This window comes from Giraffa tippelskirchi, chromosome 2 (genome assembly GCF_054371585.1).
Source record: "Giraffa tippelskirchi isolate mGirTip1 chromosome 2, T2T-mGirTip1v1.2.pri, whole genome shotgun sequence".
Lineage (NCBI taxonomy): Eukaryota > Metazoa > Chordata > Mammalia > Artiodactyla > Giraffidae > Giraffa > Giraffa tippelskirchi.
In genome coordinates, this window is record NC_137276.1 from 110,265,141 (window position 1) to 110,287,628 (window position 22,488).

The 22,488-nt window shown below is 49.3% G+C and overlaps 1 protein-coding gene across 50 annotated transcripts in view; it reads left to right on the plus strand.

The window, feature by feature from the left end:
* PCBP3 (poly(rC) binding protein 3) overlaps positions 1–22,488 on the plus strand; it is a 221,450-nt gene that overhangs the window by 139,809 nt on the left and 59,153 nt on the right. For all 50 annotated transcript variants that reach the window (XR_014078046.1, XR_014078045.1, XR_014078048.1 and 47 more), the window contains one exon: positions 21,141–21,271. Coding sequence is in view for 40 of the 50 variants with exons in the window: in XM_081574282.1 (XP_081430408.1) it covers positions 21,262–21,271 (10 nt within the window). In the remaining 10 variants the exon portion in view is untranslated. The remainder of the gene's footprint in view (positions 1–21,140; positions 21,272–22,488) is intronic.

Sequence of the window (22,488 nt, forward strand, 5' to 3'; positions counted from 1 at the left end):
CAGATGAGGGTTCCAGCATCTGTGGTTGTCACAGAGCTGGCACACACCTTAGTCACACGCTTCCAGCGTCTGATTTATATTTTAGAGTCCTCTACATGTACTTTCTGAAGTGTACTATGCAAATGTTTTGCCCTTATGTTTTGTTGATAGTAGCTTTTTGAAAAAAGGCTTTAGAACGATTTTAGCTTTACAGAAATGTTAAAAAGAGAGCACAGAAGAATATTAAATATAGAAGAAACAATCTGATAAACAGCATTCTAGTAGGAGAAGAAAAGAATACTGTACCGCATCTGGGCTTGACCACCGTCCCACTAGCTGGACACGTCCTGATTTCAGATCTTGACCCCTGGACTCCTGCATTTAGTAACTGTTTCTCTTTATAGTAACTTTTCTGTTTCAGAAATAGTCATGTTTGAAAAAATACACATAAGCAAAGAGAATATCTAATCACTGAACAGAAATAAATACTGTTGATGATTTGGTACATAATCTTCCAGTGTTTTGTACACGTACTTTTTAATTTTTATAAAAAGTGAAATAAGTCATCCTCTTCCCACTATTTGTAACCATCTTGTTTCATAACATTATTTTCATTAGTTTCCTGTGTCATTAAATAATTACCTATTCAAAAAAAAACAAAAAAAAGACCGCACAGAGGTTTCCCTGATGCTAACACCTCTGACATGTGGTTCACCACTATTAGTACGTCATCACCAACTACAGCCCATTCTGTTTTCAGAATTCATCAGTTTTCCCCAGTGGCCTTTTTCTGTCCCAGAGTATACTGTTGTGTCTCTTTAGGCTCTTCTGGGCTGTGATAGATTTAGACTTTCCTTGTTTTGATGACCTTGGCAGTTTTGAGGAGAGTGGGTCAGGGAATTTATAGAACGTCCCTCTGTTGGGACTTGTCTGATGTTTTCCTCATGACTGGATGGGCATTGTAGGTTGTTGGGAGGAAGACCAGAAGCGAAGGGCCCCCTCATCAGATCCTGTCCAGGGGCCCAGGGTGCATGCCGTCTGGTGACCTATACCATGAACACCGATTTCGGTCACCTGGCACAGGTATATCTGTCAGTCTGTCCACTGTGGTGTCACTCTCTGCCCCTTCCCCATGCTGTCCTCTGAGGTGGGAAATTGCCATACTCAGCCCACACCCCACGATTGGAGTAAGGAGAGTTTAACTCTTGAAGTTCTGCTAAGAGACTACGATGGTGTGGTGTGTAAGGTCAGACCACCCTGATCTTCTACTTTTACACTAACTGTGCTGCTCATGGTTACACCACACCTCTGTTCCCCAAGAGTCCTGGGGTCATGGCGCTTCTTGTATCTGATGTGCCCATCCTCTGACGGGGTCCACTGAGCTCACCACGTGGCTGAGCCAGGAGCACGGAGTCTCAGTGAGTGTCTTAAAATCGGCTCTTTGTTCTTTGCAGTGACCTTTCACCCCATTCTGCAAGGTTCTTGCAGGTCCAGCTGGCTTTGGGTTTGGGTTGGGATTGTGATGGGTTTCCACAGTAGAAAGTGTGGTCCTTATCTCCAGACACCCAGCCTGCCTCCCAGAGGCTTCTCTGCCTTCCTCCACTGCATACAGGGACTTAGGCCCCCTCCTGCCATCTGCAGACCTCCCTGAAGAAGTTCCACCCGCCTGCCTGCCTGCGGCCTAGGCTGGGTGTGATTGGAGCCCTGGGCGGCCTAGGGGTGGGAGTCTGGCTGCTCAGCAGGAGTGGGCTGGAAGCGTCGTCTAAACCCACCACTGGTGGGCGCTGGGTGTCCTTACCACGTGTGTCCGTACCTCTTGGCGTGGGTTTTCTCAAAGGAGTCCACAGTATTTTTGTTCTTGGATAAATGCAAATACATATGAGGTTTTCTTTGTTTCTTTGAAGCTCAACAGCTGTATAACTTTTAGCATCTCAACTTTGAATTCCCCCAGGCCCCACGACAGACCTCTGTCCCCCACATCCAGCACAGGAAGGGGCTGGTAAGAGGAGTGTGGGGTTCCAGGCAGAGCAGATGTCCTTTCTAGCTCCTGTCAATGATGTGTCTTTGAGGTGAAGACCTCCTCAGGCTGAGGCAGCGAGTCGACCCTCCAGCCCCAGGGGCAGTGGGCCCAGGAGTAAATGTGCAAGTAAATGTGTGGTCAGGTCCTATCTAAGAATACTGCTTCATCCTACGTTTTTCCTCAGTGAGATTGCTGCTTGTAAATTGAAATTTCTTTCCCACAAAAAACAACCACTTTTGTGGCAACCCACAGCCTGGGAGCTCTGTGACCTGAGGCCTGGGAGGAGGAGGCAGGAGGTCTGGTCCCTGTGAGCAGCCAAGGCTCACTGGTCAACCCTCTTGGCACCTGGTTTCTCCCTAGTCTCATTGTAGGAAGTTAGGCTGTGATGGTGCGCACATGTGGCAGCACCTGGGTGCACACACCCCTGCGTGCACATGTGTGTGCATGAGCAGACCAGAGCAGGTCAGCATGCTGCGTGTGCTCCAGCATCTCTGGTGACATCTGTCCATGTCAGTGAGCAGTGGGGATGTGTCAGGCACAACTGAGCTGCAACAACTGTTGTTTAGCAGCTGCACAGTTTTGAGTTTGCTGCTACCTGGAAAGCTGTGCCTGCCCCTCAGCCTGGCACTCGTTTCTGCACTGTTGCCATGCACCCTGGGCTCAGCCGACTTTCTAGTGTGAATGCCCCTTGACTTGTCATGTGCTTTGTGGTTAATTTCTGGCATCTTAATGCCTATTGTTTGGCAAGTTTTGTCTAGTTTTGTCATTGTATTCGCCGAGCCCCTCATGCCACTTTCCAGCAGCCCATCCCCCTCCTTATCTCTCTAGAACACTTTAGACAGTTCTAAGGATCACCGCAGGCTTCTGGAGTGGCTCAGCAGTAAAGAATCTGCCTGCAATGCAGAAGATGCGGATTTGATCCCTGGGTCAGGAAGATCCCCTGGAGGAGGACATGGCAACCCGTTCCAGTATTCTTGCCTGGAGAATCCCATGGACAGAGGAGCCTGGCGGGTACAGTTCATAGGGTCGCACAGAGTCAGACACTACTGAAGCGACTGAGCACGTGAGCATGCACATGTGCAGAGTTGGACACAGCTGAACACACACGCACACAAGGATCACTGAACTGGATTGGAAATTAGTTTGCAGAACGTGGGGTGCTTAAAACGTTCTGATTGTTGCTCCATGTCTTGAATCTTGTTTCCTTGTTCTCATATGGGCTTCCCATCCTCTAAGAGGTCGGGGGCACACTGAGCCAAATCCCATCAGAAAGAGAAGCCTCCGAGGCTCATCCAGCCCCTCACTCCATCGTGGAGGCCGAGGGTCGCCCGGCGTCTCAGCCACACACCCTCTGATGATTTCCAAGTCAGGGTTGCTGGCTCCCAGAGGAAGTGCAGGAAAATGCTGCTTGCAGGGCCCTCAGTCCCGGCTTGGGCTTTAAGGCCTGGGCAGGGCAAGGAGACCCCGTGTGGTCATCCAGGGCAGGGACATCTCCTGGGAAGACCCCAGCGTCTGGCCACAGCTGGGCCCCTGCCTCGTGCTCACACATCCACCTTCTCCGCTCTGTCTGCCACGTCTGCAGGGGCACGGGGCCCTGTGTGTGCAGCAGGTGCCCCGGGAAAACGGAGCAGGACCTTTTAACAGAGAATGTGTGACAAAGGGAGGAAAAGAATAAACAGCGAGGGTGAGACAAGTCCAGGCAGCATGAGTCATAGCAGTAAATGTGGGTGGACGAGCTTGGCTCAGAAGAGTCAAGTCCACAGGGACAGGACACAAGCAGCTGGCTCACAGGCTGGTGCCCAGCAGGAACCCATGCTCCATGCTTCCCTTCCCCAACGGCTGGGCCAGGTGGGCCAGCCTGTCCGCGGGCCTCTGCTCCTTTCCCGGACCTGCAGGGGTTGCTCAGGGCTTGGGTTGAGCTGCATGAACAAACAATCCTCAAGTCTGAGTGGCTTGTAAACACACAGTTTGTTTTGCACACTCAGGTCTACTGTGGCTCTTCCGGTGTTGACTTCCTCCCCTTCCCAGGCCAATGGCTTCAACTTTCCCTGGAACGCCCGGAACTGTGGCAGGAGGAGAGAACTCGGAGAGCTCTTTGGCCATGCAGCTTCTTCCTGAGGGGCGCTGGGCAACCAGGCTGACCTCAGCGCTGGGGCAGGTGGGGGTGTCCAGGGAATGAATGGCACGCAGACATCCACTCCCTCCTGTCCCCTGCCCCATTGCAGGCTTCCTGGTGGGGCTCTCGTCTTGTTTGTCTCCAGACTTCCCCCTCTTGCTCTGGGCACCTGAGAACCAGAGGGGTTGCTCACCGCCCCCCATGTCCACAGGTGGGGGCAGCATGCAACAACTCAAACAAGGCCTTCTCGGTGAGCAAAAGCGGGAGGTTCCCACACTCCGCAGGTCTGAGAGCCCCAGCAGTGACCTCAACAGGCCTTGGTTCTGGCCCTGGGGTCCCTCCCAGCCCGCTGTCTTGAGTTCTCTCTGTGCCTTCTGGGCGTCTGGATTTCTGTGTCAGACCAGAGGACTAATACCTGGGCACCGAGGGTGCCTCGAGGTCTGTGTCCATCACAGGGAGAAAGAGCCCTGCGTGGCCCGCACACTTGGGAGCTTGGCTGGGCATGAGTGAGCTTTCTTCAGGAAACCAGGGTATGGCAGCACACCTCTGAGGGCACGGGAGGCTTGACAAGCCTCCCGTGGGAGGCTTGTGGGAACACACCTTGGAGTGTGTAGGAGGCTAGTGGTCGAGGTCAGGGGTGGTAGTACACCTTGGAGTGTGTGGGAGGCTGGGGTCAAGGTTAAGGGTGGGAGCACACCTTGGAGGGCGTGGGAGGCTGGGGGTCGAGGTCAGGTGTGGGAGCACACCTTGGAGGGTGCGGGAGGCTGGGAGTTGAGGTCAGGGTGGGAGCACACCTTGGAGGGTGTGGGAGGCTGGGGGTCAAGGTCAGGGGTGGGAGCACACCTTGGAGGGTGTGGGAAGCTGGAGGTCGAGGTCAGGGATGGGAGCACACCTCGGAGGGTGCGGGAGACTGGGGGTCGAGGTCAGGGGTGGGAGCACACCTCGGAGGGTGTGGGAGGCTGGGGGTCGAGGTCAGGGGTGGGAGCACACCTCGGAGGGTGTGGGAGGCTGGGGGTCAAGGTCTGGGATGGGAGCACACCTTGGAGGGTGCAGGAGGCTGGGAGTTGAGGTCGGGGTGGGAGCATACCTTGGAGGGTGTGGGAGGCTGGGGGTCGAGGTCAGGGATGGGAGCACACCTCGGAGAGCATGGGAGGCTGGGAGTCGAGGTCGGAGTGGGAGCACACCTTGGAGGGCGTGGGAGGGTGGGGGTCAAGGTCCGGTGTGGTGGGGCCAGGCCCTCCTGCGGCCTTTGCTCACCGTGCAGGTGGCTGTCCTCTCCCTGGTGCTCCCATGGCTTTTCCTCTTGAGGGCTCACTCCCCTGTCCCTTCTTCCTCTTACAAGGGTCCCGTTGGGTAGGACCCACCCCACTGACTCTCCTTAAAGCCCCACCTCCAAACACAGTCAAGCTGGGGGTGGAGATTCACTCTTCGGATTTCAGGGACACAGTCAGTCCACAGCACACTCTATCCCCACTGCTGAGTGACACTGCCAGGTGGGAAGGGGAAGCCTGATGGGAGCCTTCTGGAGCTTTCCAGACCCCAGCTTGCAGCAGCTCTGTCTGGAGGGAGGGGTGCTCAGGAAGAACCGGGGGTGCAGCCACCAGTGCTATGCCTTGTGAAGTTCTGCAGGCACCGCCCTGCAGAGGGGCTGTGGGTGGAGCAGGCACAGGCCAGACACCCACTTGGCCCTGAAACACAGAGACCTCTGGGCGAGTCTGCAGACTCCAGAAGCCAGCCCAGACAGCCCTCGGGTTCAACCCCTGAAACCAGCCCAGACAGCCCCCGGGTTCAATCCCTGAAACCAGCCCAGACAGCCCCCGGATTCAATCCCTGGTTCAGGAATGTCCCCTGAGGAAATCATTCTGAACATCTTTCCGTGTGCTTTTTTTCCATGATGCCATCCAACCATCTCGTCCTCTGTCACCCCCTTCTCCTCCTGCCCTCAATCTTTCCCAGCATCAGGGTCTTCTCCAATGAGTCAGCTCTTCACATCAGGTGGCTAAAGTATGGAAGCTTCAGCTTCACCATCAGTCCTTCCAATGGACATTCAGGGTTAATTTCCTTTAGGATTGACTGGATTGATCTCCTTGCTGTCCAATGGACTCTCAAGAGTCTTCTCCAACACCACAGTTCAAAATTCTTCAGCACTCATCCTTCTTTATGGTCCAACTATCACATCAATACATGACTCCTGGAAAAATTATAACTTTGACTATATGGACCTTTGTCAGCAAAGTGATGTCTCTGCTTTTTAATACCCTGTATAAGTTTGTCATAGTTTTTCTTCCAAGGAGCACTAGCCAATTGTAGGATGAGTGGCTTGCAAATATTTGCTCCCAATCTGTAGGTTGTCTTTTCATTCTCTTAACAGGGTCTTCAGCAGAGCAAAAGTTGTTGATTTTGATTAAGTCCTGTTTATCAGTTTGCCTTTCATGAATCATGCTTTCTGTGTCAAGTCTAAGAACTCTTTGCCAGGTCCCTAGGTCCTGAAGCTTTTTCTCCTGTTTTTCTGAAAGTTTTGTAGTTTCTTGCTTTACCTCTGTGTCTGAGACCCATTTTGATTCGGTATTTGTGTGAGGTGTGAGGCTTGGGTGAGGGTTCCGTGTCCCAGCACCTTTCGCTGGGGGACCGCCCCCCTGAGCCAGACTACTTTTGTCCTGTCTGAGAGGAGCCAGACCTGTGCTGGGTCTGCTCCTAGGCCCTCTTCTCATCCACTGACTTTTGTAAATCCTCGATGCCAGCACAATGCTCTTTTGAATGCTATAGCTGTAAAGTAAGCCTTGTTACCAAACTGAGGGATTTTTCCCCTTTTATTCATCTCCTTCCGTATAAATTTTAAAATAAGCTTGTCTGTCTACAGAGGGCTTCCCAGGTGGCTCAGCAGTAAAGAATCTGCCTGCCAGTGCAGAAGAGGCAGGAGATCCCCTGGAGGAGAAATGGCAACCCTCTCATGTATTCTTGCCTGAAGAATCCCATGGACAGAGCAGCCTGGTGGGCTGCAGTCCATGGGGTCACAAAGAGTCAGACACAACTGAGTGACTGAGCACACACACAACTCATGTCCACAAAGCCTTGCTGGGACTTTGGTAAGAACTGCCTTGAACCTACAGATTGGTTTGGAGAGAGCTGATGTCTTTACCATGTTGAGTCTTCTAGTCCATGGACATGGAGTGTCTCTCTACTTATTTAGGTTTCTTATTTATTTCATCAGCATTTTGCATTTTTCAGCACACAGATCCTGCATAAGTTTCATTAAGTATGTACATAAGGATTTCACTTTATTTTTCAGCAATTTTAAATATTTGTTTTACGTGCTAAGTCACTTCAGTCATATCTGACTCTTTGAGACTCTATGGACTTTAGCTTGTCAGGCTCCTCTGTCCATGGGATTTTCCAAGCAAGAATACTGGAGTGGATTGCCTTGCCCTCCTCCAGGGGATCTTCCTGACCAGGGATAGAACTCAAGTCTCTTATGTCTCCTGCACCGGCAGGCAAGTTCTTCACCACTAGTACCACCTTGGTTTATGTACAGAAATGCAGTTAATTTTTGTGTGTGACTCATCAGTTCAGTTCAGTCACTCAGTCGTGTCCGACTCTTTGTGACCCCATGGACTGTAGCACGCCAAGCCTCCTTGTCCATCACTAACTCCTGGGGTTTACTCAAACTTTTATCCATTGAGTCGGTGATGCCATCCAACCATCTCATCCTCTGTCATCACCTTCTCCTCTCGCCTTCAATCTTTCCCAGCATCAGGGTCTTTTCAGATGAGTCAGTTGTTCACATCAGGTGGCCAAAGTATTGGAGTTTCATCTTCAGCATCAGTCCTTCCAATGAATATTCAGGACTAATTTTCTTTAGGATGGGCTGGTTGGATCTCCTTGCAGTCCTCAACACCACAGTTCAAAAGTATCAATTCTTTGGCACTCAGCTTTCTTTATAGTCCCACTCTCACATCCATACATGACTACTGGAAAAACCATAGCTTTGACTAGACAGACCTTTGTTGACAAAGTAATGTCTCTGCTTTTTAATATGCTGTCTAAGTTGGTCATAACTTTTCTTCCAAGGAGCAGCGTCTTTTAATTTCATGGCTGCAGTCACCATCTGACTCATATTCTACACCCTTCTGAACTCACTTGTTATTTCTAGGAATTTTGTTTTGTTTTGTAGATTCCTCAAGATTTTCTAGGTAGAAAATCGTGTCATCTTCAAACAGAGATGATAGTTTTTCTTCCTCTTTCCAGACTGTGTGCCTGTGGTTTTTTCCTTGCTTGTTGCAGTGACTGAACTCGCAGGGGTATGGTGGATACAAGGTGACAGGCATAGCCTGCTTGTCCCCACTTTAGTGGGAAGCATTCAGTCTATCACCATATGTATGATGGTAACTGTGGTTTTTTTTATAGGTGCTGTTTATCAAGTTGACATAATTTCCCTTTATTCTTAACTTGCTTTTATTTTTCTCATGAATTAAGTATTGAATTTTGTCAAATGCATTTTAATCCATGAGTTTATATAGTCATATTGGTTTTTATGCTTTTGCTTGTTGATATGGTAGATTATATTAATTGATTATTTTAACATGGAGCCAGCATTGCACATCTGGATAAATCCTACTTGGCCATGGTGTGTAACTGTTTTACACTTTGCTGGATTCATTTACTCTATTTGTGTTGATGTTCTTGTGTTGATGGTTTGTGTGTGCATGGCTGTGTGTGTGTGCACGTGCATGTGTGTGCACAGGTGTATGGGTTGGGTATATGCACAGGTTTATGTGTGGTGTGTGTGTGCATGTGTGTATGCATGTGTGCATGTGTGTGCACAGCTGTATGTGTGGTGTGTGTGTGTATGTACACAGATGTATGCACAGTGTGTGTGCATGGGCATGTGTGTGCACATGCATGTGTGTGCACAGGTGTATGTGCGGTGTATTTGTGCATGGGTATGTCTGTGTGTGCATGCATGTGTGTGCACATGCGTTTGCACAGGTGTATGTGGAGGTGTGTGCATGGGTGTGTGTGTGCACAGGTGTATGCACAGTGTATGTGTGCATGCCTGTGTGTGCACAGGTATATGTTCATGTGTGTGCACATGGGTGGGTATGTGCACGCAGGTACACGTCTCCTGCCGGCCTTCCCTGGAGGGCAGTGTTCTCAAGAAGCTTCTGAACTCCTGAAGCTTCAGGAACCTACTGGCTGGTGTTCAGTCCCCAGTCCTATGCTGAGGGCCCAGAGGGAGGAGGACCGTGGGGGAGAGAGGTGGCTTTTCTTGAGACATTTTTGTGTGTTCTTTGGCATTTTTCAGTTGCAGGCTTTTCCAGTGACCAGACTGGAATAAATTGGAAGGGAACAAAGGGAGATACAGAGGTGAGCTCACAGCTGTGTCAGCCTTCTCATCTCGGGACCAGTCCAGGTGCCTTCTGCCAACATCCCCATCTTTCTGAGGATTTCTTCGTGGTTAATGCAGAGTTTTAGTTGTTCTCAGTGGGAACACAGGGAGAATCCCATCTGCCTCTTTTGTCCAGAACCAGAAGCCCTGTGTTCTTTAACTACTCACATCATCTGTGCCTCCTTGATTACTTTCATTATCAGTGTCTTCAGAGGCTTGTGTATTTGGGGGACATTTTTGAAGAACTAAATTTTGTATTTCTTCATTTTCACAATCGGTTCTTATTTCATAACTTCTGATATATTCTTTACTATAATTCAGTTCAGTTCAGTCGCTCAGTCATGTCTGACTCTTTGAGACCCCATGGACTGCAGCATGCCAGGCCTCCCTGTCCATCACCAACTCCCGGAGTTTACTCAAATTCATGTCCATTGAGTCGGTGATGCCATTCAACCATCTCATCCTCTGTCATCCCCTTCTCCTCTCACCCTCAATCTTTCCCAGCATCAGGGTCTTTTCCAGTGAGTCAACTCTTCGCACCAGGTGGCCAAAGTATTGGAGTTTCAGCTTCAGCATCAGTCCTACCAATGAACATTCAGGACTGACATCCTTTAAGATGTACTGGTTGGATCTCCTTGCAGTCCAGGGGACTCTCAAGAGTCTTCTCCAACACCACAGTTCAAAAGCATCAATTCTTCGGCACTCAGCTTTCTTTATAATCCAACTCTCACATCCATACATGACTGCTGAAAACACCATAGCTTTGACTAGATGGACTTTTGTTGGCAAAGTAATGTCTCTGCTTTTTAATATACTGTCTAGGTTGGTCATAACTTTTCTTCCAAGGAGTAAGCGTCTTTTAATTTCATGGCTGCAATCACCATCTGCAGTGATTTTGGAGCCCAAAAAAATAAAGTCAGCCACTGTTTTGCACTGTTTCTCTGTCTATTTGCCATGAAGTGATGGGAACGGATGCCATGATTTTTGTTTTCTGAATGTTGAGCTTTAAGCCAATTTTTTCACTCACCACTTTCACTTTCATCAAGAGGCTCTTTAGTTCTTCTTCACTTTCTGCCATAAGGGTGGTGTCATCTGCATATCTGAGGTTATTGATATTTCCCCCAGCAATCTTGATTCCAGCTTGTGCTTCATCCAACCCAGCGTTTCTCATGATGTAATCTGCATGGGAGTTAAATAAGCACAGTGACAATATACAGCCTTGATGTACTTCTTTTCCTATTTGGAACCAGTCTGTTGTTCCATGTCCAGTTCTAACTGTTGCTTCCTGACCTGCATACAGATTTCTCAAGAGGCAGGTCAGATGGTCTGGTATTCCCATCTCTTTCAAAATTTCCCACAGTTTATTGTGTTCCACACAGTCAAGGCTTTGGCATAGTCAATAAAGCAGAAATAGATGTTTTTCTGGAACTCTCTTTCTTTTTTGATGATCCAGTGGATGTTGGCAATTTGATCTCTGGTTTCTCTGCCTTTTCTAAAACCAGCTTGAACGTCTGAAAGTTCACAGTTCATGTACTGTTGAACCCTGGGTTGGAGAATTTTGAGCGTTGCTTTACTAGCATGTGAGATGAGTGCAATTGTGCAGTAGTTTGAGCATTCAAACAGAGGTTCGTGACACTGTACAGGAGACAGGGATCAAGACCATCCCCAAGGAAAAGAAATGCAAAAAAGCAAAATGGCTGTCTGAGGAGGCCTTACAAATAGCTGTGAAAAGAAGAGAAGTGAAAAGCAAAAGAGAAAAGGAAAGATATTCCCATCTGAATGCAGAGTTCCAAGGAATAGCAAGGAGAGATAAGAAAGCCTTCCTCAGCGATCAATGCAAAGAAATAGAGGAAAACAACAGAATGGGAAAGACTAGAGATCTCTTCAAGAAAATTAGAGATACCAAGGGAACATTTCATGCAAAGAAGGGCTTGATAAAGGACAGAAATGGTATGGACCTAACAGAAGCAGAAGATATTAAGAAGAGGTGGCAAGAATACACAGAAGAATGGTACAGAAAAGATCTTCACGACCCAGATAATCACGATGGTGTGATCACTCACCTAGAGCCAGACATCCTGGAATGTTAAGTCAAGTGGGCCTTAGAAAGCATCACTAAGAACAAAGCTAGTGGAGGTGATGGAATTCCAGCTGAGATATTTCAAATCCTGAAAGATGATGCTGTGAAAGTGCTGCACTCAATATGCCAGCAAATTTGGAAAACTCAGCAGTGGCCACAGGACTGGACAAGGTCAGTTTTCATTCCAATCCCAAGGAAAGGCAATGCCAAAGAATGCTCAAACTACCACACAATTGCACTCATCTCACATGCTAGTAAAGTAATGCTCCAAATTCTCCAAGCCAGGCTTCAACAATACGTGAACCGTGAACTTCAGATGTTCAAGCTGCTTTTACAAAAGGCAGAGGAACCAGAGATCAAATTGCCAACATCCGCTGGATCATCAAAAAAGCAAGAGAGTTCCAGAAAAACATCTATTTCTGCTTTATTGACTATGCCAAAGGCTTTGACTGTGTGGATCACAATAAACTGTGGAAAATTCTGAAAGAGATGGGAATACTAGACCATCTGACCTGTCTCTTGAGAAACCTGTATGCAGGTCAGGAAGCAACAGTTAGAACTGGACATGGAACAACAGACTGGTTCCAAATAGGAAAAGGAGTACATCAAGGCTGTATATTGTCACTGTGCTTATTTAACTCACATGCAGAGTACATCATGAGAAATGCTGGGCTGGAAGAAACACAAGCTGGAATCAAGATTGCTGGGGGAAATATCAATAACCTCAGATATGCAGATGACACCACCCTTATGGCAGAAAGTGAAGAAGAACTAAAGAGCCTCTTGATGAAAGTGAAAGAGGAGAGTGAAAAAGTTGTCTTAAAGCTCAACATTCAGAAAACTAAGATTATGGCATCTGGTCCCATCACTTCATGGGAAATAGATGGGGAAACAGTGCAAAACAGTGTCAGACTTTATTTTTTTGGGCTCCAAAATCACTGCAGATGGTGATTGCAGCCATGAAATTAAAAGACGCTTACTCTTTGGAAGGAAGGTTATGACCAACCTAGATAGCATATTGAAAAGCAGAGACATTACTCTGCCAACAAAGGTCCGTCTAGTCAAGGCTATGGTTTTCCAGTAGTCATGTATGGATGTGAGAGTTGGATGGTGAAGAAAGCTGAGCACCAAAGAATTGATACTTTTGATCTGTGGTGTTGGAAAAGACTCTTGAGAGTCCCTTGGACTGCAAGGAGATCCAACCAGTCCATCCTAAAGGATATCAGTCCTGGGTGTTCATTGGAAGGACTGATGTTGAAGCTGAAACTCCAATACTTTGGCCACCTCATGCGAAGAGTTGACTCATTGGAAAAGACCCTAATGCTGGGAAGGATTGGGGGCAGGAGGAGAAGGGGACGACAGTTGATGAGATGGCTGGATGGCATCACCAACTCGATGGACATGGGTTTGGGTAGACTCCAGGAGTTGGGGATGGACAGGGAGGCCTGGTGTGCTGCGATTCATGGGGTTGCAATGAGTCGGACACGACTGAGTGACTGAACTGAAGTGAACTGAACCTGAGCATTCTTTGGCATTGCCTTTCTTAGCGATTGTAATGAAAACTGACCTTGTCCAGTCCTGTGGCCACTGCTGAGTTTTCCAAATTTGCTGGCATATTGAGTGCAGCACTTTCACAGCATCATCTTTCAGGATTTGAAATAGCTCAACTGGCATTCCATCACCTCCACTAGCTTTGTTCTTAGTGATGCTTTCTAAGGCCCACTTGACTTAACATTCCAGGATGTCTGGCTCTAGGTGAGTGATCACACCATCGTGATTATCTGGGTCGTGAAGATCTTTTCTGTACCGTTCTTCTGTGTATTCTTGCCACCTCTTCTTAATATCTTCTGCTTCTGTAGGCCCACACCATTTCTGTCCTTTATTGAGCCCATCTTTGCATGAAATGTTCCATTGGTATCTCTAATTTTCTTGAAGAGATCTCTAGTCTTTCCCATTTTGTTGTTTTCCTTTAATTTCTTTGTATTGATCCCTGAGGAAGGCTTTCTTATCTCTCCTTGCCATTCCTTGGAACTCTGCATTCAAATGGGTATATCTTTCCTTTTCTCCTTTGCTTTTGGCTTCTCTGCTTTTCACAGCTATTTGTAAGGCCTCTTCAGACAGTCATTTTGCTTTTTTGCATTTCTTTTCCTTGGGGATGGTCTTGATCCCTGTCTTCTGTACAATGTCACGAACCTCTGTCCATAGTTTTTCAGGCACTCTGTCTATCAGATCTAGTCCCTTAAATCTATTTCTCTCTTCCACTATATAATCATTAGGGATTTGATTTAGGTCATACCTGAATGGTCTAGTGGTCTTCCCTACTTTCTTCAATTTAAGTCTGAATTTGGCAATAAGGAGTTCATGATCTAAGTCAGCTCCCGGTCTTGTTTTTGCTGACTGTATAGAGCTTCTCCATCTTTGGCTGCAAAGAATATAATCATTCTGATTTTGGTGTTGACTATCTGGTGATATCCATGTGTTGAGTCTTCTCTTGTATTGTTGGAAGAGGGTGTTTGCTATGACCAGTGCATTCTCTTGGCATAACTTTATTAGCCTTTGCCCTGCTTCATTCATTCTGTACTCCAAGGCCAAATTTGCCTGTTACTCCAGGTGTTTCTTGACTTCCTACTTTTGTGTTCCAGTCCCCTATAATGAAAAGGACATCTTTTTTGGGTGTTAATTCTAGAAGGTCTTGTAGGTCTTCCTAGAACTGTTCAACTTCAGCTTCTTCAGCATTACTGCTGGGGTATAGACTTGGATTACTGTGATATTAAATGGTTTGCCTTGGAAACGAACAGAGATCATTCTGTTGTTTTTGAGACTGCATCGAAGTACTGCATTTCGGACTCTTTTGATGACTATGATGGCTACTCCATTTCTTCTAAGGGATTGCCCACAGTAGTAGATATAATGATCATCTGAGTTAAATTCACCCATTCCAGTTCATTTTAGTTCGCTGATTCCTAAAATGTCGACATTCACTCTTGCCATCTCCTGTTTGATCATTTCCAATTTGCCTTGATTCATGGACCTAATATTCCAGGTTCCTATGCAATATTTTATTTATATTATATTTATTATAATTAAGTTCTTTTTATTTTCTGTGAATACTTTCTCTTGTTTTTTCTAACTTCTAAAGTTGGATTTTCTATTTACTAGTTTTATGACCTTCTTTATCCCTAGTGTAGGCTATTAAAAGCTGTAAGCTTTCCTCTGAGTTCTGTTGTAGGTGAATGGTATGAATTTTGGCATACAGTACTTTTATTATCATTGAAGTCTTATGACCTTCTGATTTCATCAAGTCCCATCCACTTCTTATTTAGAAGTATTTAAAAAGTGTTACATCCAGCAGCTTACAGAGTTATCGCTTTGCTAATGGTGTCTAATTTAATTGCCCCCTGGGTGGAAAGCGTGGTCTGTTAATCCCTGTCTTCAGAATTGGTGGAAACTTGCCTTGCGAATTAGAATGCCATCAGCTTTGGTTTTGTCCTCTGAGAGCTTTAGGAGAATGCACAACCTCTAAAGGTCAGGTGCAGCTTCACGCACAGACACTACTCCACCTCTCGCTCCGTGTTCACTGTCCTTGTGTGAACCGTGACAGGGTGCCACGGCGCCCCTGCCAGATGGGCAGTATGTTGGTCTGGTCCCAGGGTCATTGCTCGGATTAACCTCCCGTAGGATCTGGGGCCTTCGAGGAGCCTCATCAGCATCATGTCTCTGCAGGATCAGCATGTGATATCCCAGATCTCGCCTACTTTCTCTCCTGCCCTGTCACTTTCAGCATCCAGATGCCTGGTGTTAAGACAGCGTGGTTTATCAAAAACCTTCTCAGCCCTGTTTTCCACATATTCTACATGCTCCCTCCTTCAAGGGTACCTGCCTGCCAGCCCTTATCCAGACACCGCTCCGCTCCTACCCCCCTCCACTACTGTTCCACACCACTTCTGTCACCCTCCTCTCCTTCTCTCCTATCTGTCCTCGGCGGTCCCCCTTCTCTCCTATCCCCCCTGCTCTCCTGTCCCCCCTCTTCTCCTGTCCCACCCTCCTATCCCCATTTTCTCCTGTCCCACCTCCTCTCCTGTCCCCCCTCTTCTCCTGTCCCCCCTCCTCTCCTGTCCCCCCTCCTCTCCTGTCCCCTCCTCTCCTGTCCCCTCCTCTCCTGTCCCCCCTCCTCTTCTGTCCCCACCTCTCCTGTCCCCCCTCCTCTCCTGTCCCCCCCTCTCCTGTCCCCTCCTCTCCTGTACCCCTCCTCTCCTGTCCCCCCTCTCCTGTCCCCCCCTCTCCTGTCCCCTCCTCTCCTGTCCCCTCCTCTCCTGTCCCCCCTCTTCTCCTGTCCCCTCCTCTCCTGTCCCCTCCTCTCCTGTCCCCTCCTCTCCTGTCCCCTGCTCTCCTGTCTCCCCCTCTCCTGTCCCCTCCTCTCCTGTCCCCTCCTCTCCTGTCCCCCCTCTCCTGTCCCCCCTCTCCAGTCCCCCCTCTCCTGTCTCCTCCTCTCCTGTCCCCACCTCTCCTGTCCCCCCTCCTCTCCTGTCTCCCCTCTCCTGTCCCCCCTCTCCAGTCCCCCCCTCTCCTGTCTCCTCCTCTCCTGTCCCCACCTCTCCTGTCCCCCCTCCTCTCCTGTCCCCCCTCTCCTTTCCCCCCTCCCCTGTCTCCTCCTCTCCTGTCCACAACTCTCCTGTCCCCCCTCCTCTCCTGTCCCCTCCTCTCCTGTCCCCTCCTCTCCTGTCCCCCTCCTCTCCTGTCCCCCTCTCTCCTGTCCCCCCCCTCCTGTTCCCTCCTCTCCTGTCCGCTCCTCTCCTGTCCCCCCTCTTCTCCTGTCCCCTCCTCTCCTGTCCCCTCCTCTCCTGTCCCCTCTTCTCCTGTCCCCTCCTCTCCTATCCCCCCTGCTCTCCTGTCCCCCCTCCTCTCCTGTCCCCCCCTCTCCTGTCCCCCCTCTCCTGTCCCCCCTCCTCTCCTGTCCCCCCTCCTCTCCTGTCCCCTCCTCTCCTGTCACCCCTCCTCTCCTGTCCCCCCCTCTCCTGTCTCCCCCTCTCCTGTCCCCGCCTCTCCTGTCCCCCTCCTCTCCTGTCCCCCCTCTCCTGTCCCCTCCTCTCCTGTCCCCTCCTCTCCTGTCCCCTCCTCTCCTGTCCCCCTTCTTCTCCTGTCCCCCTCCTCTCCTGTCCCCTCCTCTCCTGTTCCCCCTCCTCTCCTGTCCCCCCTCCTCTCCTGTCCCCCCCTCTCCTGTCCCCCCTCTTCTCCTATCCCCTCCTCTCCTGTCGCCCCCTCTCCTGTCCGCCCTCTTCTCCTGTCCCCCTGCTCTCCTGTCCCCTCCTCTCCTGTTCCCCTCCTCTCCTACCCCCCCCTCCTGTCCCCCCCTCTTCTGCCCTCCCTCCTGTCTAGCCCCATTCTTCTCTTATCCCCTCTCCTCTCTTGTCCCTTTTCTTCTCCTGACCCACTCCCCTCCTGTCACCCAGCCTTCCTGGGAGCATGCCCAGCAGGGCAAAGGACAGCACTGCCCCTGGGCATCCGACTTCTCAGATATCCACAGAAGCCAAGCCCCACATGAAGGCATAGATGCCAGTAGGAGCTGCTCATGCCCCCACAGGCACGTGCATGTGTTTGCCTGTATGTGTGTGTGTGTCGTTTACGGGTCAGCAGGCCGCTTTGCCTGTACTGTGCTTGTGAGGGCACAAGCTGTCCTCGGGCTCTGGTCCTTTGAGACTGATTTGTTGTGACAGTCTGTTCAGCAAGATGCTGAAAATCATTGCTCCTGTTGTCTCTGAGTTGGTTGTGCAGTGAGGGGTGGCCGCAGAGGTGAGGAGGTGGTCACGGACCCCACGTTATCTCCTCTGTCGCCCCCTTCCCAACACCAGTTACATTTTGAAGACAGAACGATAGAGGCTTTGCTCTGAGGCTGTCCCCAGTGCTCACACCTGACTCTGCAGGGACCTTGGTGCCCCCCCAACCCGAAGTGTGCTGCTGATGTTGAAAGAAGTGGGTCATCATGCACACAGGTCTGTCACGTCACTTTCCGGACTGCTGGTCTCCTGGTGCCCTTACCATACATGGTGCCTTGTTGGGGCTACGTTTCTAGTGAACGAGTTCTCAGAGGATGTCTATTTCAAATGAAGTGTCCTTCAGCTCATTAATTTTGGGCTTTCTTACATTTTCATCAGAAACCACTGTCACAGTCTTTCTACTCTGCATGGCTTGCAGCGAGGGGGACCCTGTCTGCTGCGCACCAGCAGCCCTGGGAGAGGCACAGGATCTTGTGTTCCTCCTGTTCTCTTCCCCGTGACACTCCCAGGTCCACATCAGCATTTCTATCCTGCAGAGTCACCCGCTCATGACAGGAAACGTCCAGTTGTCCCGGGAGTGCTGGATGGCCACCACAGTGCTGTGGCACTCATGGCCTCGAGGCTTCCTCACAGACCATTCTCATCATCACAGTTGTTTTCACCTGCCTCCCACTCCTGGCCCGTGGAGCTGCTCTGCGCAGCCCTGCTCTTCCTGGGATGTGGGGTGAACAGTCGGCTCCTCTGTTCAGCCCTGTTAGAGGCTGTGGTTTCCCTGTCTTTGCTTTGCTCTTCATTTACCTCGTGTTTACCCGAGTCCCACATCCCAGGGGTGCTCTGACAGCTCTTTGTCGGTTCTCCTCTCTCCTGACTTCTTAGTACTTGTGTGTCTGTGCCGTTTGTCCCCTTCTTGTGAGCGCCATTGAAGTGCAGTTCCTTTAAGGGTGGAGTAGACACAGGTTAACTCTGTGATGTTTAATACAAGATCTCTTCCATTCCCTTTGTGACCCAATGGACTGTAGCTCCCCGAGCTCCTCTTTCCAAGGGATTCTCCAGACAAGAAGACCAAAGTGGGTTGCCATTCTCTTCTCCAGGGGATCTTCCCCACCCAGGGATCGAACCTGGGGCGTCTTGCATTGCTGGCATTTATTAATTACCTTTGTTTTTTTAATTGAGTATACTTCATATGCCATACAATTCATACTTTACAAGTGTACATTTTAGTTGTTTTTAGCATATCACAAAGCTGTGCAGCCATCACCACTGTCTAATCCAGGACGTTCTCATTGCCCCAAAGGGAACCCCACGCTCATCGCACGGCCCTCTCTCCTCAGCCCTAGGACGGTGGGCCACTTTCTGTCCTGGTTCTGGATGTTTACTGTAAACAGGATCACATGCATGGCTTTCTGCGTCTGGCTTCTTGCTCCTCATGTTATGTCTTCAGGCTTCATCCCCGTTGTCAGTTCTTCACCCCTTTTTGCAACTGAGTAATGTCCCGCTGTGGAGAAGGCAATGGCACCCCACTCCAGTACTCTTGCCTGGAAAATCCCATGGATGGAGAAGCCTGGTAGGCTACAGTCCATGGGGTCGCTAAGAGTCGGACACGACTGAAGCGACTTAGCAGCAGCAGCAGCAGCAATGTCCTGCTGTAAGGATATGCCATAGTTTGTTGATCCATCATCATCAGTTGATGCACGTTGGGTTCTTTCCACTTTTTTGACTGTCTTGAACAGTGCTGCTGTGAACACCCAGGTGCAAGGTTTTGTGCGGATATACATCTTCACTCCCTTGGGTACAAGCCTCAGAGTGGGGTTGCTAGGCCATATGGTAACTCTAGGTTTTACTTTTTGAGGAGCTGCCAGAATGATTTCCCAAGTGGTCACACCAGTTTATATTTCTACCAGCAATATATGAAGACTCCAGTTTTTCCATGTCCTTGCTGACATTTGTTATATTCTGTTTTTTCTTATTATAATTTTCATTAATGTTACTGTTATTGCTATTACAGCCACCCTAAGTAGCTCGTGGGCCTTTCCTAGTGGCTCATACAGTAAAGAGTCTACCTGCAGTGCAGGAGACACGGGTTCAATCCCTGGGTTGGGAAGATCCCCTGGAGAAGGAAATGGCAACCCACTCCAATATTCTTGCCTGGAGAATTCCATGGACGGAGGAGCCTGGCAGGCTACAGTCCACAGGGTCTTAAAGAGTCGGACACGACTGAGCAACTTCACTTCAAATAACTCACTGTGGTTTTGACTTGCATTTCTCTAATACCCAATGATGTTGAGCTATTTTTCCCGTGCTTACTAGCCATTTCTTTATCTTCCTTAGAGAAATATATACTCAAATCCTTTGTATATTTTTAGGTTTTTTATTATTGAGTTGTGGAAGCTCCACATACAGTCTGAGTATTAACCCTGCTCAGGGGTCTGATTTGTGGATATTCTCTCCTGTTGTGTAGGTTGTGTTTTCACTTTCTTGTTAGTGCCCTTCAATGCACAGAAGTTCTTAATTTTGATGAAGTCCAGTTCGTCTACTTATTTGTTGCTGTCTGTGCTTTTTGGTGTCATATCCACAAAATCATTCCAAATCCAGTATCATGAAGATTTTTCTTCCAGTATTTTCAAGATGTTTCCAGTTTTAGCTCTTATGCCTAGGTCTCTGATCCGTTTTCAGTTAATTTCTGCATATGGTGTGAGGTAAGGCTCCAAGTTCACTCTTTGGCATGTGTGATATCAGTTTTCCCGGCACCATGTGAAAAGACTGTTCTTTTCTCAGGGATTGTTTTGGCTCCCTTGCTGAGAATTCCTCCACTGCTTCCTCATGAGTTCCCACTCGTGAGCTTCAGGCCTCTCTAATCCTCCAGTCAGTAACACGTGGACTCTTTTACTGCACCAGCAGGGACACCGTCTGCCTCTGTGAAAGAGGGAGGTTTTATTCAATGTCGTCTTTCATGGTGTTTCCTTACATGTCATGTTTTCTCATTTATTTCATTTCAAACCTTGACGTATTATATGGATAAGAATATTTGAGCTTGAAACAGACTCAGTGATGTTGTTTATTACCTAAAATGCTTACCTGATAGACACAGAGAAAGGCAGAGACGTTTAACATGAGCTTCTCATTGTTTCTGCTGCTCTGACCTCACAATTTCAAAGGGTGGACGCTGTTATAAAGAAGCCTTCTAAGGTGCAGAGGTCTGACAAGAGGGCACAGAGATCTAAACATACTCCTGGACTTGACACGCAGCAAAGAGGGTGACGTCATGAGCACGAGTTCTTGTGCCTGGGGATGAAATTTCCTGTTTGGGCAACAAATGTGGATTCAAAAAGTGAGAAGTCAAGAAACTTAGATCAAGGAGAAAATGGTGCTCTCTGGGAAAGACTAGATGGACAGATTGCCTGCTGAGAGGGAAGGGTTTCAATGAAATGCCTATACGAGCTGTAAAAAGTGAGAAACCAGAAATGTACTAAAGTTAATATATAATTTCATAATTTCAGGAAAAAATCCACGTGTATAGATGCTAAATAAGTAGAAGGTTGGCTGTTTCACTTACCTTCTCAGCAGCGTGCACAGTGGGGCCATGTTCTGCTTCCATCCTGCTTGTCCATGAGACAGAAGCCCCCAGCTGTGGAGCTGCCTCCTTCAGGGTGGAGGGCTGGGCACTTCATCACAACCCACATGTCTCACAGCCAAGTCTTAAGAAACGCTGCTATTCTGTGGAGGCTCAGTCCGGGGTGCGAGGTGCTCACCAGTCAGCTCACGTGCCCCATGTTCTTTTGTTCCAGGTCGCGGGGCTCCACGACCCGTCAGCCCTCCTGCGAGTTGCCAGAGCCAGCTCTGATGCTCTAGGTCCCGAGGGTGAGCCCGTGCTGTCTATGGATCTGCTTTGATACGTTGAGCCTGCTTATGGGGGAAGGTGAGTGGCCAGGAAGCAGCGCGTGTCTGTGTGTCCGTTACCAGGAGTGCACAGTCAGACTCAGCCTGGAACCAGAGAGTGTGCGTGCATGGCGCCAGGCTGGAGTCACTCTCCTTGGCCCCTGATGCGGCATCAGCCGGGGGCAGTGCCAGGGAGAGAGCACACGCCACGAGAAGGAAACTTGAGCAGAGAAGCGAGGCAGGTGCTGCACGTGACCAGGCAGGAGCAGCATTCCCTCTGACTGTTGAAGGGTCGCATCCAGTTGATGCAGAGCTTGAAGAAGCCGGTCTCGGCTGAGGCAGACCGGGTTCTCCACAGCGTCTTCCCTGGACTTTCTGAGGCACATGGGACACATTCCCCTATGTGTGCCCCGTTGTCAGGCTTCGGTGGCCTCACCCACCGAGGGGGGAGTCTGAAGAGCCAGCTCTGTTATTGGCGCTGAGGGACACCAGACATATGTAGGGCCCTGTGCTTATGCTGCAGGCGGCCCGGCCCTGCTGACCACCCTGCCTCGTGGGGTGGGGGGGTGGGTACAAGAGCCTGTGCACTTGTGTGCCAGAGCCTGTGTGTTCCATGTGCCACCTTGCAGTCCACCCCGCATCCTGAGGCATGAGCTCTCCCAGGGCCTCATGGGTCCCGAGCCTGTAGCACTGACCGTCCCTGACCTCAGTATGTCACCTGTAGAGAAAGCCTTCGAGTCTTCTTGCTCGGCTCTCAGGCGTGGTCCTCTCTGGGCCAGTTCTGGTTTATTCACCCGTGCGTTTAAGTTTGCAAGGGCGTTGCTGAAGCCTGAAGTGTGCATTCCAGGCTGGACACCTTGTTTACCCAGGGTCACAAGGTGGCCACTGAGGACCTGTTTTCAGCTGTGATTTGTTAACCCAAATTCATGACATAACACGTCATATAGGTTCCGAGTCAGCCTGTCTCCAGGTGGTTGTCAGAAAAACACCTGTGCCTTTAAAATGTCACAAAACTTGGGCCTGACTTTCTGAAATTTTCCTTCATTGTTGTCCATTCCAGCTTCTCTCCTGCTGCCCAGATCTTGTCTGTCTGGCTTTGTTTTGCTTTTTTACTTGCAGCTCAGCATGTTTAATCCTGTGGTGCCTGCACAGGGTTGTTTTGATCTTTGCTTTGTACCGAGGAAGGTGTAAACATTTCGGCCTCCAGGTACCTGTTTGCAGGAGAGTCAGGGACCAATCACTGGGAGGCGGCTCTGG